This window comes from Seriola dumerili, unplaced genomic scaffold (assembly GCF_002260705.1).
Source record: "Seriola dumerili isolate Sdu_G_001 unplaced genomic scaffold, Sdu_1.0 BDQW01000190.1, whole genome shotgun sequence".
Classification (NCBI taxonomy): Eukaryota; Metazoa; Chordata; class Actinopteri; order Carangiformes; family Carangidae; genus Seriola; species Seriola dumerili.
Genome location: NW_019174445.1, coordinates 493,739 through 514,598, shown reverse-complemented (window position 1 = coordinate 514,598; position 20,860 = coordinate 493,739). Strand labels below are relative to the sequence as shown.

General features: G+C 42.8%; 1 protein-coding gene across 1 annotated transcript in view; it reads right to left on the bottom strand.

Annotated features, from left to right (window-relative positions):
* The window catches only part of LOC111227617 (protein FAM19A5-like), a 46,318-nt gene that overhangs the window by 9,358 nt on the left and 16,100 nt on the right, over positions 1–20,860 (bottom strand). The window contains exon 3 of the mRNA XM_022753197.1: positions 10,090–10,217. Coding sequence (XP_022608918.1) covers positions 10,090–10,217 — 128 coding nt within the window. The remainder of the gene's footprint in view (positions 1–10,089; positions 10,218–20,860) is intronic.

Genomic DNA, 20,860 nt, shown 5'->3' with positions numbered 1-20,860 from the left:
GGGTGTCTGCGTTAGTAGCATAAAAAACACATAGTCCTTCTGTAAACTTCCCCGGAAAGGCAGCTGTAAAAACTCATTATTATTTAACAATAATAATAATGATAATACGTTTTTTGATGCAGAGATTCACTCTGTGCTCGTGCTGTTTTACTTTTACTTTTTTTTTTAAACAGCTCACACCTGAATGAAAATTAGCATGTTCAGTCTGTAACTTCTGCCTCTAGGGGTCTCTCCATCAAAACAATAAGAAAAAGACGGCGCTCCTTCACTTTCAGCGGTTCAGGAGGTTTTTTACCGCGAGCCGAATTACCCACAGAGGTCTCATCCTCTCCATGACAAACAGATCAGGGGGATTAAAACCAGTAGAAAATACAAATAGAGCAGCTTCATATCAGAAATCAGAGATTCACCGGCGCTTCTTCGGCGGACACAGGACGTCTCGGGGCTGAGCTGTCTAATATTTACTCTGCTTTTTCCCCTGATAATTTAATTTTAATATATAAAGTATAAAATATAAAGACAAATATAAAGTTCCATTTAAAAAAGAAAAAAGACTCTAACTTGCTAAAACAGCTGTGGATTGAAGTTTTTTAAACAAACATCACTGGAGATGACGGGAACAGGAGTAAACAGGAGCATTTGTTGGGGACTATTTTCAGGGGTGGATTAATACACATTTGGTGGTTTGACAGCACAGCGCATGTGGGACTGAGTTAAAATAAACTGCAGGGTTTGATCATGATAATGAAACAACATGTCACCCACTCACACAGTGCAGCTCCGCGGATTGAGACGTATCGGACGTGGCTTCACGGGCGCGACTCATTAGCAGGATTAAGTCGTCGTTGGTGGTCGTTCCATGAGGGTTTGTTGATATGAAGAACAAAAATATTCTGTATATAATTAAGATTTAAGCAGGGCTGAGATCATTTTTACCTGCAACTCAATTTTAGAAAATGGTATAAATAAGTGGAAGAGTGGAATAATGTCACCACGTTATTAGTTTTCCGCTGCTGTTTTGAAAAATAAGACACCATTCGAGACAGACGGCATGTGAGGACATTATTTGGCAGCGCGCCCGAGAGTCAATTTTTAAAACCTTATTGCTTTCTGTTTATTCTTACTTGAGCACTACATCCTTTTCCTTTCCCTTCACACTAATGACAACGAGCCAAGCGGAGACCTGTCATCGCCACCTCGACTCTCCGGCCTCTCTCACTAATCAACTTTTCATTTCGAGGAGCCGAAGACAAACAGTCGCGCTGCCGACAGAGCCTCCGGGAGCGCGGCTGCGTCGCCCTTTGAGAAGGAAGCTCATTAGAAGTCTGTCTCCAGGTCAGACGGGTTGCCAGAACGGCAGTGTGACCATGGCGACACATGACTCGGTGCGCCTGGTTTGTTTGTCGTAGACATCGGCGCCTTTATAAGCCGAGGTGCTAGTGTTACATAACGAAAGTGTGGAAGTGCATCGGCTGGCCATGACATGTTCTCACCTCTTTCATAAGAGGTGAGAATTTCATAACTCCCTCGTAACTGGACAGGGACATTTGTGTTGAAGCAGTTCCATCAACACAACCCAGTTTCTCTTCTTCTTTTGCCCCCTGTGCTTCACATTAGAAACATTTCTGTTTCAAACACCTGGTTCCTTTTTCTCTATTTTTTTTTTTCAAAAAGCTGCAACTTATACTCCCTCCCGTACAAATCTAGATTTTGGTGTCACATGGCATCCTTTCAGAAAGCGTGCAGAGCTAACCGGCTATGATGTCTTCATGTTTACAGCAGCACTGGCAGGACTACACTCACTCCACTAGTTTTTCGCCCTGGCTGACACTGGAACAAAGAGCACATAGCTGGAGGAGGGCCACCAGAGCAGAAAACAGAAAATGCTAAAAAAATAAATAAATAAAAAAAACATGATGCAAGCCTCTCTGACCTCCTGGGTCGTACTGTCTGTGTGTGTGTGTGTGTGTGTGTGTGTGTGTGTGTGTGTGTGTGTGTGTGTCTGTGTATACGCTGTTCATTTCGCAACTCTCCATCGTTTGGCAAAAAACGCCCAACTGCAACTGGTCCGTTTCTCTCCAGGCCACACACTGGCAGAGCGCTGGCATTTGTTGTGTGGGTGTAGGAAGAATTTTATTTATTTTTTTTTTCCCCAGCTACCATCGAGTATTGTCTGAGGGACGCAGCACACATGAAACTGCAGTCTGAATAAGATCCAATCAGGGTTTCAAGTGCTGTATATTTATAATTTAAGCTCCCTCTGGCCCGTGAAGTAGCATTTGAAGCTCGGAACATAATATTTGGGGAAAATGGTCTGATCTTATCCTGCACTGGAGAAGCATTTCATAGTTTCAGTTTGACTTGATTAGCAGAGGCTGATAACAGACCTCAGTGGGGGCTTTCAGCGAGCGGCGAGCAAGTGATGCAATCTCACAGCTCTCTTGCTCACCTGAGAGGAGAGAAACTATTTCACTGTCCTAAATTCTGTCCGTCCGTCCGTCCGTCCGTCCGTCCGTCCCGGCAATTCTCAACCACGTCCACCCTCCATACATTCACACACAGCCAACCCAGCCTGCAGCAAGCGGCCGTGCTCCTGTATTACCCATAGCAATTCTCAAACACACACCCTCCCTTGTCAAGTGTACGAAACCAATCTCATAAAACCCCGCCCCGCCCCTCCTGAAATGCACTTTCCACCGTGGAGAATATCATGTATGGATCTTTCAGCGGCTCACTAGTGAAGACAAATTGCTGGCTTGTTTGTGTGTGTATGTGTGTGTGTGTGTGTGTGTGGTGATGGGGGGTGGGGGTGGGGAGGGGGGACGGCCTCCAGAGAGTGATTCATATTAATGGCTAGCTGGCAGTGGAGAGCGCGCTGCATATGCAAACTCCATTAGCAGGTTAGGCTGGAGAGTGTGACCTGGCAGAGCCACCGTGAGCTGCACACGCAGGAGGGCGAGGAGGAGGAGGCTGGTTAGTAAAGGCACACAGGTGCAGGGGAATGTGTGTGTGTGTGTGTGTGTGTGTGTGTGTAATGCAGGTGGACTGGTATATCATTTTATCAATATAGTAAGTCCATTTCAGTGTTTTATTCAGACATTTATTACTATATTCAGCAGCTTTATTAATATTTATCGAAGAAACGGTTGATCTTACAAATGCAAAGCCCTGAACATTTTTCCACACAAGTTTGTATTAAATATGCAGCTTTGATTTTTTTTTTTTTATGCTGTTTTAGAGGTTTTTTCTTTCAAATGTATTACAAGAAGAGTCATTATTATTTAAGCGTCATTATTATTTACATAAAAATGATTTAAATAACCAATTAACACCCACAAACCCATAAGGATTTATTACAGCTGCCTTAATATTTGACAGCAGGAAGACAGGTTTTAGGTTAAATACTGGATTATTATGTTTTGCCTTTTGCTGCAAGCGTGGTTCATCAAGTGCTGATTTCATCCTCTGAGGGATGATAAACGCACTCAGTGAATTTGCCTTTTCATCTTTTAAAATTTCTTGTCTGCATTTCAGTCTGATAGTGGTGCTGGAGAAAAAGTGAGGGGATTCATTTGAACAAGATCGGGAATATTCACAGAATTAAAATATAAAAAGGCCAGTGTTAAAGTGTCAGTCCAAGAGGAAGTTCGGTGTCACCGTGGTGCCGGAGGGAAGGTTACTGGATCGCTAAAAATCAGGGGAATCACAGCAGCAGTCGTCTACACTCGTCCAAACCAAACTATGTGGTATAATCTGGACGATCGCTGTTGATACGTCATTCTCTGGACAAAAGTGACGAGCGAACAGATGAACAACGACATTTCCTGAACGCCACCCAGGACCAGTCTTATCAGTGGGTCCACTTTGCATACTGCTGCTGCAGGGCGAGCCGGTCCAACCTGGCAGCCAGGACGGGTGCTGACCCAAAAATAGATTAACGAAACAAAAGCATGCCGCATCAGAAAAACAACAGATGATATATAAATGTTTTTTTTTGCTGCTGGACTGAGGATTGTTGCTGTGAGCTCCTCTCCTTTCCTTCCCTGCATTTCTTAAATAACCAGTTGTATGTAAATACTCAACAATTGCTTTTTTCGCACAGGAGTTAAAAGTTAAAAATCTAATCAACACTTCATATCTTCTGCTGCTCATTTCATTTTCAGGACGTAGCTACATGTTGGTAATTAGGCTGCCACTCAAAAAATAAAGCGTTTCCCGCCTCCTCAGCCGAGAAAGTATAGATTGATCAAATCAGACTGAACCTTGAAGCCGTTGTTAACTTTAGTCAACTCACAGAAACTGAACTTAGATTTGATTAAGGCGCTAGAAACTAATTTGATTCATTTAGCAATTTGACACTGGATTTAGATTTGTGCCGCTGAACCCAAACCCCCTATGTATAATTGATAATAACAGAATAATATATGATTTATTAGATGCATGATTTTTCTGCATGATCTGTCACCATTCAGGTACATTTGTCACTTAATTCTGGCGGCTAAACTCCACCTATGTCAAACCTGTGCACCACAGCGTGAATAATGACTGCAGCCATTATCAGCATTCAGAACACACACACACTGTCACACTGGAGGCCGGTGTGTATACATATATATACATATATATATATATATATATATATATAATGTGATGTGCACGTGAAGACAGACTCTCTCACAATTCAAACTCTGTCTCTTTCACACATATTTGCACACAGATGTGGGAGGAGAGATTGGCCAGTGGCCGAGCGACAGCCTGGCCCTCTGTCCCTCTCTCTCTCTCTCTCTCTCTCTCCATCCCTCTCTTCGCGCTCCAGCCTGATCAATCCTCTTTATAGATTTCTCATTTTCATGTATCTTCCAAGAATGTGCTTTCATCCCATTTCAGGTCCTACGACAAATACCTCTTGATATCTTCTCACTTCTGCTGCCAAAGCCCTCGCCCTCACCCTCGCCCTCGCCCTCGCCCTCACCCTCGCCCTCGCCCTCGCCCTCACCCTCACCACCCCCTCGACAACAAACAACAAAACACCAGCATCACTTGTACGTAACTTCTGCAATAACACTGCTCAGCAACAGCTAATTGAGGATATTCAGTGGAACATGTAATCTGCATTTTTTTTTTTTTTTTTTTGGTAAATATACGTTCAAAAAAAGCAAAACACTGACCTAAGTGTGCTGTCAGGGCAGATTACAGCACGCTGGGAACGCGTGCGTGAAATCTGCCGCAGCTGCCCAGGGCTGCTGGACGGAGGAGGCAGAGGAGCGAGAGAGATACACAGGCAGTGAGAGAGAGAGAGAGAGAGATATATATAAAAAAGAGAGAGTGAAAATCAACAGAGCCAGTCACAGGTTGACCTTTGGCCTTGTGTACCTGATGATGAGGACAGCGGTCTCCCCTGCTCTGTCCATCTTGTCATCTCTTGCTGACATCAAAATGCTGTATTGTGCTGGTTCACTCGCTCTGTCTCTTTAAGTAACGTCCCCCTGCGTCTCCCTTTAGTCTCTCCGTCTCTATATGTTTTGACATCTTCGTACCTGAAGGCAGATATCTGTGTATTTGCAACTCTTTGAGCAGATTTATTCCCTTCGCAACGGTGGAAAATTACAAATGAAGTCTAGTCTACTAGAATCTATAAATCAGACGGGCAGATATATTGGCCAATAACTGGATTATCACTGATATATTGTATTGATTTATTGGGGCTGGTTAGTAACAAGAAACTGCAGAACAGCAATGAGATGAGTTTGAGGCAGCGTAGAAACTGTTGCCATTACAGTAGATCATTTGTCTACAAGAGGGCACTTACATTGATAAAATGGCACTCTGTGCATATATTGGTGATAATTTTTAAGGAACCCTTATTAAAAATGCAAATGCAATAAAGCCAGACTTTTTACATTTTTTTTCTTGCTGGAGCAGCAGGAGTGACAGTTACAGGAGTGGTAATCATTGGAAACACTAGGAGAAGTAAAACAACGGAAATAGAGAAGTTCACCAACCGACTAAGTTACACAACACCGATCTGTTAGTTAGCTAACTATTAGCCACCATAAGCTACGGGTCAAACCAGACCAGGTAAGGAAAACGCCCTTTTGAGTGTGTTGAAGTGAGCAAGGGAGTGTTTCTACTGTTTAGATCAGGGGTTTTCAAAGTCTGACACCCCCCCCACCCTACCTTAGTTTACTTGCTTTGTTTCAATTGCTCAGTTTCCTGGATGCCTGTGGGATGAGGATTATGTTATTTGATCCCATAGACACTCGACAGTTGAGCCAAGAAAGTCTAACACTGCCGTTTGACACGACTCGAGACTAAACCAAACACATGAAAAGGTTTGTCCTGAGGGATTTTATTAGCTTCTGACTCTGACTACTGTATCTCTGAACCTTCTCTTCAAACAAATCACACACCTTTAGGCAAATTTACATGATCTCATTTTATTAACTAATGTAATAACTTGTAATATTTTTTATTTTTTTCACACTCACTGAGCCTTCCTTCAAACGGCTCGCCTCCCAAACCTCTGGTAAAGATGTTCAACTTTTTATTCATAAAAAACATTTATGTGTTAAATTCAGTCTTTTAAAAATGACAAAGTCGCACTTTAATATTTTGTATCTACTGATGAGACCGTCTCGTGTCATCGGCACGTGAAACAGGATTAAGCGGCACGTCACAGAGTCGTGCCACACATGAAGAGGCTGACTCCAGACAGGTCACTGGAAACGGGAAACAAAAGAAGCTTCTTATACAAACAAAACCAGGAGGAGCCAGAAACACCCGCCCTGCCATACTCAATAACCAGCCTGTAGAAGAAGTGGAACATTTTAAGCTCAATCACTGATCAGACTTTTAACTTTTAATGAGAACACAGAGAGCATTTTTGAGAGAAAGCTAACCAAGGGTCAGGAAGCTGACGTTCCTGTAGTGGCACACAGGAGCCTGGTTGAAAGCATCTTATCATTTAACATAACGGCTTGGTTCAGCTACTGGAGCGTTAAGAGCAAAAACATGTTCTCCAAAATTACTAACATTGCAGGGAAAGTGATTTTCAAGTTACAAAAACAACTTTGCAATATATTTGACGGTGCTGTTCAGAGGGAGGCTAAGCACATAGCTGCTGATACCTCACACACACTGCACTCAGAGTCTGAACTGCTTCTGTCTGGCCGTCGATTCAGGGCCCCAAGGGCCAACCGGTACTTATACAGGAAGTCTTTTATTCCCAGGCACTGAACCTAGAATGACTGCACCAGGAAACACTTGGTACTTTTCTTATGAGATTTGCTCTCTGGTATTTATTCGTTTGCACTATTGTGTGTTTTGTCATGTGTATTGTGAGTATTTTTTTATTGCACTTTCTTTGGGTGAAGCCAAAGACAAGTTTCCACTGAGACGGACGATAAAGTCAATCATGTTAGAAGATAAAATAAAGATTAAATATGGACAAATTCTGACAAAATAAGGATTAGATGGAGCAAAGCCTTTTGTTTCGGTTCTCGTCACTGCTTAACGAACGAGATAAAAGCAAACAGAAGTTCAGATTAGGTCGTTTAGATTTTGGCATCTGCGTGGCTACATATTCCTTGAGGTGATGTGATGTAATGTGGTTTCAGACGGCGACATAGTCGTTTTCTGAGATCAAGCAACCGGTGGCTGCACAAGGAAAAACATGAAAGAGAGAAAAATTCAAGCCAAAACTGGAGAAAAATAAATAAATAAATAAATAAATAAAAATAACTTGTGAAGTGGCAGCTTTTCAACAACAAACACGGCGGCGGCTGGTGGGACTGCAGAGGGGATGTAATTGTGTTTCCTGGACGTGTCGAACACAGATTAGCACGACATCACCAGAGGTAAGTGCTGGACAGACGATCACCTGGTGCAAAAAAAAAAAAAAGGTGACCTCCTCCGTTCAAGCCGAGCGTCGAGTTGCATAGTGTGAAATTGCCAAGTGGTAAGGTGTGAACCGCACAGCGACAGTGAGACCTGTATCCATGGCGACTCAGTCAATGACTGGGCAAAGAGGAGTGCAGCACCGGGGGGGGGCTATTACTGGCCGGCCAGGCTGTAGGTGCCTTTACAGTTTTGTTTGTTTTGTTTTTTCCATTCAGACACATTTATAATGACACTTCCTTTATAGCTGCACAAACAAAAACTAAATCGCTGATTTACACTGATGTGAAGAAGTTGTGCTTCCTGTGTTTTCTGTGTTGGATCAAATGAGAGTTAATCACGTTGCACAGCCTCAGTTAGCACTGCAGCGTTGGCAGCTCTGAGGCATTGGATGCTGCGAGAGGAGCCTACAGAGGACCAGATGACACCATATTGAAGCTTTTAAAAAATTCACCATGTTTTGTATTCATTTACATCTCTCACCGAGTCAGGGAGAGGTCACAGAGAGCTGTCAGCTATTCTTACGCTGCTATGTGAAATGTCTGCTCGTCGTGTTTGAGCAAATGATCTCATCAGCTGCTCGCATTAATATTTGAATTCACATCGTGTCGGCGGCAGTCAGGAGTGTTACTGTACACGCGCGCAAGGAACAACCTCTGATGACTACCAACGCACGTTACATCAGTGGTTCAGACTGTGAGCACTTCGGCGCGTTGCACATGTGGCTGCGTCCCAATGAGTGATGTCACAGCAGATGTTTTCCATCAGCTGTTTATTAATTGTCTATTGTTTGTCTGTGCGTACATACACATGTGGAATGTAAAACACCAGCAAAATTACACAAACGAGACCAAAGACTGGATCGCTACGCAACCCGAGTAATTAAAAAGTTAAATTACACCTCCCAGCGTCTGGATCTCTGTCATTTATTTCCCTCTCGTGCTGCATTATATCTGTTTGTGTACGAACATGATTTTATTTTGTGAACATTATGTTATAAATGCCCCTGTGTTGGGCGGTCAACAAGTGCTACACAAATAAAGATGGATTGATTGATTTGTCTGCATATGCCACGCCCCTCCTGACACACCCTGCGTTCAGACGAGCCGGGGATTCAACCGCCAAACCACCAATCAGCAGCCAACCCGCTCTACCACCTGATGTATGACCCCTCCCCCTGATTGGACGACGCCTCGGTTATAGCTGTTAAAACAAACAAAGCATTACTTATTTATATTTATTAATCAGACTATTCACAATATTAACACATTATTTTTGCTATGTTAGAGCTTAAACGGGGGGGGGGGGGGGGGCAGTACTAGCACTGACCTGTCAAAATAAATAATAAAGTTTTCTCTGTTCTCTGTTCCTATAATTGCAGTGAGGAATCACAGCAAGCAGTTTTTTTTTTCCTCCCTCACATCTTCAAGATGAAATATTAAACTTCACTTGGAGTCTTGTCTTCTTTTCCAGCATCTCAACTCAGTACGTGCTGCTTCACCCATCTGAATTTACAAAGTACAATGCTTCTGGACCTCAGTTAAAACTCTGCCCCGGCTACGGCCCCGACACCGATGTCCTTCACTTACGATTTCAAGCCTTTTATATGAGTAGTATATTTGATATGAGCTGTGTGACTCATGGCTCCAAATCTGAAGAGGTGTACCGGAGTGGTTTGAAATGATAATTGAGCCTTCTTAGTATTCCTTGTAGACGCTGGGTTTTCTTTTTGCTGGGTGGTGTATTTAAGCTGACCCAAAAACAGAACAACAAAGCAATATCAAAGGTGGATTAGCTGCTATAACAATGTTCATAATCTTCAGTGACACTTTCTACTCATGCCTCTCCCAATCGTCTTTATCGTGTTGTCAGTGTGCTACGTCTAAGAGAGATGGTGTTTCCCCCGATGGAGCGTCCTGCAGTGACAGGTCGAATTCTGGATTTTAATTAAACCATTAAACATCTGCTGCAACATCACTGACCAGGGTGAGGCCATAAACTGACAGAGAGCAGGTCAGCGTTCGGTTTTCTTCTCTTTGTGATTCAGTATTGATGCAGCCTTTGAATCCTGGACACCGACCACGCTGTTTGACCAAAGCGCGCCTCCTCTATCTCTGGGCCGAGGCGTCACACGACACCGTCGGCTTGTTAAGTGCACACACCGTGCGTTAATGTCATGTCTTGCAAATTTACCGTGACGGTCTTGATGCGACCGCTGCCCCTGGTGCAGGTCCAGCCGGATCGGTTGAACAGGAGGCTGCAGACCTCGCCCTCCAGGCAGGGAACCATCTCGCACCACTGACGGCTCCGCACGATTCGCGCTGGGAAGACGGGAGACAAGACGGCAAAGAGAAAGAAATGAGTAAAGACAGACTCATGGAAAGACTTACAAAAACTCTGCTCACCACAGAGGAAAGCTTCTTCACATGCCTGTAGTATTTCAATGAGGTTCTTGTTGAACCACCATGTCTGAATTGCCTGTGGTAGTAACCTTTACAGACCAACTGGTGGTCCATAAATTACTTTCCTGCTAATGCTCGTGTTTATTGCAGCTGCAGAAAGACTGTTTTTTTTTCCTTTTGACATTTTATCAAAATTAAATATTCCTCCTGAAAAGATTCTTTTTTCCTATGTAATTTGAGGTAAAATGTTCCAGGTAAAAAAAGTAATTTGTACAATTTAACAACCAAATTTTAGTGGATTACTTTTCTCGAAGCTCCACTGTAACATTTGCTTCTCAAACTTGTACTCGCTGGCCAATACACCAAATAGTTTCCCATATGAGATCATGTGTTGTTCCTCTGTCTTTTCACCATCAAGGCCACAGACACTATAAATATATACGACACAAATCTCGGGCATCTCTTCCTGCAGCAGAAGAGAACAGAGCTGCAGAGCGGGAGCAGCAAGAGGTTCATGCAGGTTCATTGTTGGTTTTGTAACAAGCGCTGAAAAAGCCGAGTCACCCCCCCCCCAGGACTCTGCATGTAAACAATGACAAGGACACTCATTTGAGGAACTGTGGTACTGTAAACGGGACTGTACTGGATTTGTGGAGATGTTTTTATATTTGCAATTATTTAATGCATTGTAAATTTTTTAAAGTCATGTAGTATAATTACAGTTTCCTGAGATAAATTAGTGCCTTTTGGAAATACTTGTAAAATCAAATGTTACACTATAAGGTTCATAACTTTAAATGTCTGCATGTAGTCAGTGCTGTTTTTTATATATATAAACATTTTTTTTGCCTCGTTTGTACCTTTTTTTAAATTAAACAGTGACAGTAGAGAGATGACAGGAGATTCAGGAGAGAAAGAGATGGGGAAAGAAAACCAGGGAACAGCAGCTCATCATCAGCGCCTTGACCTGCTTTCATCAGTGCTGATTTTTACAAATATTGCAGAGCCCAGCAGGAGTCATGGGGAAAAATAAAATACTAGTTTATGCATATAAATGAATTATTATTATTATTATTATTATTGTGCATATAAATTTAGATTTATATTAAATCTTACTCTCAACATTATTTTGTTGGGGTACTCCCCCATATTTTTTTATTTTCAGCCTTGTAGTAACCAATGCTGACTCAAGTGACATCATCTTGAGTCAATTATCAGACCTATAAACAGACTGTTATGTATAAAACACAGGTTGTTTCGGATACTCTGGTCATTTAGGGAGAAACACAGTTAGCATCAGGCTAGCATCAGTGTTTGGTATTAATCACAGATAGCAAAAATAAATCTGGCCCACATGCCCAGTTCCACGGCCCAAATCTTGCTGTATGTGGGCCAGTATGTAAAGGGCCAAGTATGTAAGACGCTACTTCCACATCTGGACCAATTCTGGCACACAGGACAACAGTCAGACTCCGCCCAGATGTGGAAGTGCATGGGCCAGACTCGGGCGGGAGACCCAGGCATATGTTGAGCCAGAAACTTTCATTTTGTTGTCTGGGATGTGTCTGCAAATATTAAAATCATCCATTCCTGTCAATATTGCTGGGATATTGGAGAAATTCATTTCAGTTATTTTATGTTATAAAGTTGTGATACGACATTGGACACGGAGATGTGTATGAATATGTTTCATATAATCTCTTCTCCCAAACATATGTTATAATGTCAACAAAGCTGTCCAATCTTACGATCACATTATTAATTAAAAGGCTTGAATGTATTGTTTCTAACCATGCAGCGCTCTGTAAACCTGAAGTACCTTCCCTGAAATGTTGCCACACATGGATTTGTGGATCACAGAAGAGAAAGGCAATAAAAAGCTGAAAAACTTCAGTCTGCTCAAACGTATGTGTCTGCTGGAGACGTCAGGCTGTCAGAGTGAAAGCTTGCGACGCTCTCATTCTTCCTCTGCAGTCTGTCTGCATGACACTGAATTAGCATTCGCCTGTAGTCGACGGCGATAAGCACTGATTGTTCTTTACACAGTGCGCTAAAGCAACACGGAAAGGTTATCGGCTCTCTGCGGACCTGGCCGGGGCCGCTGCTCTCGCCTACCCACGATCCCCCCGGGGCAGCACATTGTGGAACGAGGTAACATGGTCGCCAAATTGAAAGAGAGGAACTACAATTCGTCGAATGTGCACAGGAGAGCTGAGGGCGGAAACGGAGAGGGAGTGGGAGAGAGAGCGAGAGTAAAGAGGTGTGGAAAGGGAGGCCTTGTGACATTTTGCTGTGAGGTATTCCTGGTCCAGGCTTGTTAACAGTCTGAAATTGGTCTTTGGAGTGTCAGACCCCGACTGCTGCTCTGCAATAAAGATCTGTCATCTCGTGGTATTTATCAAGCTGGCTGAGCAGCACCTTCATATATGTAACCCCCCACCCACACACACACACACTAACACACACACACATCCACCCCCACACACACACACACAATTGCTGCTCTGTGGATATAAAGCCATTGTCCCTCAGCAAATAACAGGTACTGTTGACACATCAGAAGAAAGCAGTGTTTTCTCAGCGTGCCCTCCCCGTTGTCGTCAGGCAGCGAGGAGACACAGCGGTGGAACAAAACAATCCAGGAACCTGTCATCTCATTGAACCAAACAAGCCGAAGAAAATATTAAAGCCCTCGCAACTAGATTCTGAGACAAAACGGCCATTACGGCCTCAGCCCGAGCGGAGACTCCTCGGTGAGCAGAGGAAAATCTAAAGTGACCTTCCCCCTGACACAGCAACATGCCGTGGTGAATTTTCATTTTCACAGCCATCCGTCAGGCGCAACAAAGCGTAGATTTATCAGTCAGTTGCAGATGTAGTTTTGAGTATATTACAGGGCCAGCAAAACTCAATTTCCAGGGCGCGGAATAAAAGCTGAGCTGGCAAAGCGGCGGGAGTGCTGACTAACCGTGGAGTGCATCAGCCCGGCCAGCCACAGAGTCGCGGAGGTTGGCTGAAATAAATGCATTTCTCAGCTGCCGCCACAGCATCAGGGCACTCGATACTTTGCCCTTGTTAGTTTTTCCAATGCCACCGTGGACAGCGGGACTTGATCTGTGATGACTTGATGACTCTCTCGGCGCCATAAGCCGGGCCCACGTTTTGTTCGTCGCCGTGATAACTTCATCATGAATAACACAAGCGTCGACAAAACGGCTTTCAGCCCGTCTCCATCCATCAAACCTATCTGTCCAACACACGCTGGCACACGCAACGGTAGACGCATTAAAATGCTTGTATGGTTCAACCACCTACACACACCAGAGCCAAGACCTAAAGCTACGGAGATGAATCTGTCCCACTGTATCTTTTACATGCTGCTGCTGCTGCTGCTGCTGCTGCTGCTGCTGCTGCTGCTGCTGCTGCAATGAGCCCCGCTTGTCGGAGCGTTCAACTGGAGCAAATGGCCGAGAATTACTGTGGCCATGTTGGTGCATTGTTGAGTGTCTGCCTGGTGCGGCCTTTGAACACGAGCACAGGTGTGTTTGTTATTGTGGGAATGTGAAACAGAGGCAGAGGTGAAACATCTGGCCGGAAGAGAGAGAGAGAGAGCGTCTCTCTCTGTCTGGATGACGCCTGGGTGGCCCATCCTGTTGCCGTCACTATCCCACCCAGGGAAAGCGGACGTCGAGGCCAGGCTCGTCAGCTGCCAGGGTCCCTGCTGGGGTACGGCTCTGGAGCTCCAACTAGATCACACGTAAGACCATCTGTCCCCCCCGTGCACCGTGCCAAGCCCCTGCCCTGCCCTGCTCAACACACCACTACCAGACGGGGCTCAAAGCCGGGGCAGAAGGCACAACAGTGGCTCTTAAACCAGACACACTGATAGTCTGATGAAACTCTGCCTCCGCACGAGTAAAAAATAACATCAAATTTTTACCAAAGCCACAGGCAGCTCATTTAAAATGTATTCAGATGAGGTACAACAAACAAAAAGAGACGGCTTTAGAAGCGGCTTCTGAAACACTGAAGGGAAAGACACCGAGAGAAGGTTCACTGCGCTGAGAAGACGACACTCAGCGAATCACCACAACGATTTAATTGTGTGTCTCCTTCTGGTGATATGATAGTGATGCTTCTTCCCAACAAGATTAGCTAACTAGCTCAGCTGGGCGCCAGAAACACAGTAACAGGTTTTTTTTGTTTGTTTTTTTTAAGGGGTTTTCTGGCTGATGTTAATTAAAGCTTCAATCATGGATCAATTTGTAGCGGCCAGATTTCCAGCCCTCTGTCCTCCAGCCTGCTACCAGAGGCCTGATGGTCTTTCAGCTGTAATTATGACAGCAGAAAAAATCCAACATAAACGCACTTTAAACAAAGCCAACAAGCCGAGCTACAAATGTCTCCGTACGTCATCGTGAACTGTGTTTTAGTCGAGCAAGCTGTTGCCGGGAATTACTGAGATTTGGGCTTTCTTTCAAAATGACTTGAGCTGGGAAGTTAGATCACAAAATGAATCAGTTGCCTGGAATTCATCTGTATATTTTCAACCAGTTGGTGCCACTGTGATGGTGACAACTGTGAATCTAAATGTTTGGAGGGTGTGATTCAGTCATTCATTAGTACGATTTGCTGGAAAAGATTTTTTCCACTAATTTACAAAAGTTGTTTTTTAGGGAAACACAGAACATTCATTGTCAGAGATATATCGATTTATTATTATTTCAAATTAATTTAGTCTTTTCACAGCATTTTCACAGCCAAACACTTTTATCAGAGATGTATAATCCCTTGGTTTTGCTGTTCATAACATGGATGGAAAATTTAAAATCCACTGATTAGATATCGAGAAACCTGTAGTTTTTGAGCCTTGAGGTCCATTTGATATAGGATACCATAAAGTCTCAAATAAAAGCCGGTGTTCACATAATGGCTGAGCACTAATTATGTCCAGTAGCTTTTTACTTTTTCATTTAATCACCGTTAAGCTGCTGTAAATGAAAAAACTCTTTATGTTTTTTACAATCCTGTGAGAAAAGGCATGGATTATGCTTTCTTTTATTGTGAAACATCTAAGCAGGAAGTGTTGAACTGCACTGATTTGATCTTAACAGAGACTATGGCAAAAAAAATGGCAAAAAAATAAAAAAATAAAACCATTGGGAGATGTTTTGTGAATGAAAACAATATTTCTGTTGGTGAAGAGAGACTCAGAGGGACGAGGACATGACCCAGTTGTTGTACAGCAGGAAAATGAACATTACACTGAATCTATCCAGACAACAAGGTAAACATGGAGGAAGTGATGAGTCTGCATGAACAGCAAACAGCATCAACAGCAAATCTAAATAGGAGCAGATCAGAAAAAGGGGAAGCTTCCTACAGCCTGTCTCCAACATAAGCCTGTTTTAAATATAGGCCTCTCTAAGCAGTTGAAATAAATAGAGTACAACAAATCTTCTCGATTGTGTGTCTGCATTATAAATCTAAAAGAAACCTTTTCCTTTTGTTTGAGCTCTTTACAGCAGCAGGGTTTTTTTTTTTTTTTTTTTTTTTTGCTCATTTAGTGTCAATAATCATCCCGCCGGGTGTGAAAGCAGAAGCTTGCAGTGAGCATTATAAACAGTGTCCCTGCAGCCTGCAGACTCTTATCATGGTGGCCATCAAGCCTCATACGATTACAGTGTGATGTGGTGGCATGGCAACAATGGGCCAAGCTGAGAAAAGGGAAAGGGAGGGAGTCGGGGAGCAGATTACAGTGAGAGCAGGGAGACAAGCAAGGGAAAGCACATAATCCTCCTGTGTACAGCGTGCAGACTAAACCTTCACAACAGTGACACACAGCAGCACAAAAAGAGGGCAAAAAGCTTGCAATATGTCCTGAAGAAGACTAACAAAAGAAGCAAACAAAAAAAAAAAACAAAACACTGCATTTGTCGCATGGTGAGAAATTGTTGAGTGAATTAAAACAAATGGGGAATGAGCTCGAACAATGCAGCTGCCATCGAGGCCAATCAGCCGATCCATATTTATGCAACTCACGTACAACAAACTTTATTCACTGTGGGGCTTAGGTAAGCTCGTTGGTACGTCATTATGGAAGCGAGAATACTGGCAGAACGGCAAGGGAGATGAAAATATTTGTCCAATTGTCTCCTTTAAGCCACTCGCCGCAGACGGCTGTAAAAATTTGAAAACGTCCCAGAGGCTGCATCAGATGTAAGAATCGGATTGTTAGTTATTATTCATTACAGGAAATAGCAAAGAGGCTGAAATCTATGAGGGTTTGATAGTGATTAGAATCATACAGATGAGTTTCTCCAGTGTTAAAGAACCCCTCAAATGAAAATCAAGTGTTTAACCTTGTTAATATGACGTTCTATATTATATAATACAAGACATACGACGAGTGAAATAATCAGTCAACACCATGACTGAGTGTTTCCAACTTGTCTCATAAAAACAGATTCAGGGTTTCATACGTCACAAACCTAAGGAACCAATCCTGTCAACTTGTGGGGGGGGGGCAGGGAGTACAGCGAGAGAGAGTTAGCATTAGCACAACCGCTAACACTGTGTCAGCCACTGCCAGTTCCAAGCTACAAAACAACATGAACAAATAAAAGATGCTAACTGCTCTGCTCCGTCTGCTAGTCTCTGGTTCTGGTCTCAAACATGTGGCTGAGTCTCTCTGATGTTTCCTTGACACTCGCTGCTCTTTCACCTGTCCACCTGAGCAAAGCAGGTGGTGGGCGGGGCATAAGGTGTAAGAGGAGATGTTCTTACAGTCCAGCCCAGCCTCTCTTTTTTTTTTTTTTTTTTTTTTTTTACTTCTTATGTGGGAAAACCACGTTAAACAAAATATTAATCATAGCGGAGGATTTTAAAACAGGAGTTTAAAAACATGCTCATGCTCAGTTGTGCCTGGACACACTCTGAATGCTCGACGGCAAACATGGTCAAACATCAAACAGAGTGTATTCTTATACACAGTGTGAAAAGTCACAACAGCACAACTCTGTTCACAGAGAAGAAAGCTGATGTGCACGGCCCTCTGTTTCTTGCTGCTGGGAGAGACTCAAAATGGTGGAAAATTTAATATGAAGTAAACTGATGGTCCTTGAAGTAGGTTTTTTTTTTAATGTAAGCGTCCCTGTGTGTGTGTGCGCCAAATTCCGCATCAGTCAAACCTGCAGGGTAGGAGAGGATGTTTATTAAACTTTCAGTCCTGATTTGTACGCCCGCCACCACCAACCAACATGCCAATCATTTTAACTGGCAGCGGAAAAAGCTTGAACACTCGCGTTGTGATGTGTCATTTCTATGAGTTTCATTAAAATCCAGTCAGTTGCACCTGAGATATATTGCACGTGACATGTGAATAAGCAGATCTATTACTGCCCACTTATTTCATTTAGAATTCAGAAAAGTCAAGCAGAGGCAGCAGTTGAGGATAAAAATAATGGACTAATTAATCATTGAGGGATTTAAAATGACTTAAAAAAATATTCAAAGATACGAGGTAAAAAAAAAACAATCATTCAAAACAACTATATATAAATACAACTACTTAAAATTGAAGATACAGATACAAAAGATGAATGGTTTGTGATCATGGATTTAAAATGACCAAGGGTTAACACCAAGGAGTTAGAGCTAGAAATCAAAAGCAGATTTTCCGAGCTCAGTACAGACGTGAGGGACTTGCAGAGAAAACTATTCATTAGACCGTGTTTGACGTGGTCCAGAGCGTCAGTCAAGCATAGAAGTGATACGAGATGGCAGCTTCCCAATAAGGGAATTTGTAGATAAACAGAAAACATATGCTTATCACGGCTATCAGACGGAGAGGATCGCTCAAGTTTTTCACACAGGATGCAATGATGAGTGCTGTAAACCTCACCAATAATAAACCTAAGGGCAGAATGATAAACAGAATCCAAGGGTTTTTACGAGCATAAGCCGATAAATCACATTACCATAATCCATAACAGAGAGAAAAAACAGCTTCAACCGCACTTCTCCTGCAGAGGGTAGGAAAGTAAGTTTTACTTCTATACAAAAAAGATTGTCTGTATGATATCAGAGTCAGCAATACAGTACAATACTGTATCATCTGCATACAAATGTACATGGCAGTGAGTTGCTTAAATATTATTGATATATAAACTCTAAAAAGAACAGGACCTAAGAACAACATTTATTATTGGTAAAAACTCTGCTGACCAGACAGGCAATTCAGGAACCACGCACAAGCACTTGAACTAAAACCAACATTACTTAAATTATGTAAAAGCAAAATAGAGCCACAAAGATGCAGAGCCACTGATGCAATGTCATGCACAACCAAGCAAAAACAGGGCCGTGCAAAGGCCTGGACCCGGATTGATATGGCCTCAGGACAGAGAGAAATTCCTTGAGTTGACAATTTACAAGCGACTCTAGGACTTTAGCTAAACAGGACAATTTAGATATTGGTCTATAGTTATTTGAGTCACTCATTTTTCTCCACTCTGATGCAATAAGGGGGAAAAATAGAAAGTTTAAAATTGAGAGTTATTTGCTCAGAGCAAAGAGACGAAGAAAAGAACAATTATCCAAATTGTCGTCACCGGTAGATTTCTCATGATGAATGGCTTGAAGAGGCTTGATAACTACTCAGAGAGAGACTCAGAGGATCAAGAGTAAACTGAGAGGCATGTTTTGAAGTAGCTACAAAATCATGATTAATAGAAAGATGGTAATTGTTAGAAGGACGGGATTCACTCTCATTAAAATTGACATTAGTTGGTGGGGAAAGGCAGCAGGAAAAAGGAATGTACTTTTTGTACTGACAGGAAATGATTAGAAAGACGTGCGTCAAAAGACATCAATCAAACTTTTGAACGTTACTGCCAATCAAAAAATGTGGAAATGTCCCTTGGGCTGTTCAGACACCATCCACAATTTGTTTTAATTTTTTTTTCCTTTGTACAGACATTGTGGGACAAGAGCGTCCGTCCATTCTACCATCAAAAAATAAATCGAACGACTTTAGTATGCATAGAGGCGTTTTTGGGAATTCTTAATTTTGTCACTTTTCCAGTGTGAACACACTACAAACTTAAATCCAGTTGGAATTATGTAGGAGTTTAAAGTATGAAACTGGGACACATCTAAAGTCTTTCCAAGAAAAATTAATTCACTCAGTAAGTCTGTCTTGACCGCTGTCCATGGTGCTGATTCTGGAGCCGGGTGTTTGTCGTTCATTTGGTGGACGGTTACTCCTGCTGACCGGGACTAAGGGCAAATACATTACCTCAGCCTCACCCTTCACCTCACCTCTGAAGCTAGTGTTGTTCCCGGATCTTGGCTCCCTCAGTCTTGGAGACAGCTCATCAGGTGGCCTTTGTTCTAGTCAGCTGTGCAGAGTGATTTAGTTATTGTGAGTTTAGTTGCCTGATGTCTGCACCAGTTATCTCTGCCTCACTCTGGCAAAAGCCTTTTGTCTATTTGATTCTGCAAAAAGTTTTTTTTATTAAGTTTTGTAGTCATGTGTGGCGTGGTCTCTGCACACCTGGGTCCTATTTTGCATTTAGCATCAGTACCAGCCTTTACTGCTCGACTGCAAACAAAGACAGGCTGTGCAGAACAGACTGTGAAGTTTATATTGTGTCTGGCGTTGTTTCACCTGTGATTCACACCGTTAGTTAAAAGTTATTAAAATTATTAAATTATTACCAGAAAGGCAGAAAGTGTTCCTCCAACAGCATTACTTATCCAAGATTAGTTTACTGTCTCTGGGCCACTCCCACCGGCCTCACAGCTCTGACAGATCCTTGCTCCAGTGAGTCTCTGTCTTATCCTTCTTTTTATTTATTTATTTTTAGACAGTGACAGAGTAGGCACAGCCAGGAAACATGGGGAGTGAGAGTGGGCTACGACATGCAAATAAGAACCCCTGCTGGAAGTGAACCAGGGACATTGCAGTTATATGGTAAACAAAAGTCTCCTGTCAAATTAATGCAAACAAGAGTTATATATGTAACTACAATCCTATGAATTCTGAATAACAGGAATGTGTGTAATATCTATAATATCAAGATTTCCAGCATGTCTGGCAGTCGGACACCACGGAGAGTTGATTTGTGTTTTTATGTATCTTGATAGGAGGGCATTTCTTACATCTGAGTGAACGTACATTGCTTTGTACTTTCGGAGTGCGGTGCACAGAGCAACATCAACAACAGAACAGACGGAAGGACTGGATTTTTTTTTTTCTGGACAAAGGAAAAGATAACACCGCAGACCTGGACCAGAATAAAGTGATAGTATGATTTAGTGACTGTGCATCTGACTGAGTTACTCTCGGATCCCCAAAAGAAAAGCCAAGTTTTTCCATCTACACGTATGTTTCTAAAGCCTGATGTGGCTGAAGGTGAGGAATAATCAGATTACAGTTCTGAACACACAGTATCGGGACAGAGCTCTTGGCCTTTGCTTACTCACTCAGCGCCGGTTCCACTTTCATTAAAGGTCACTATTCTATCAACACACATCTGAACAAGGCAGTGATCCTCTGC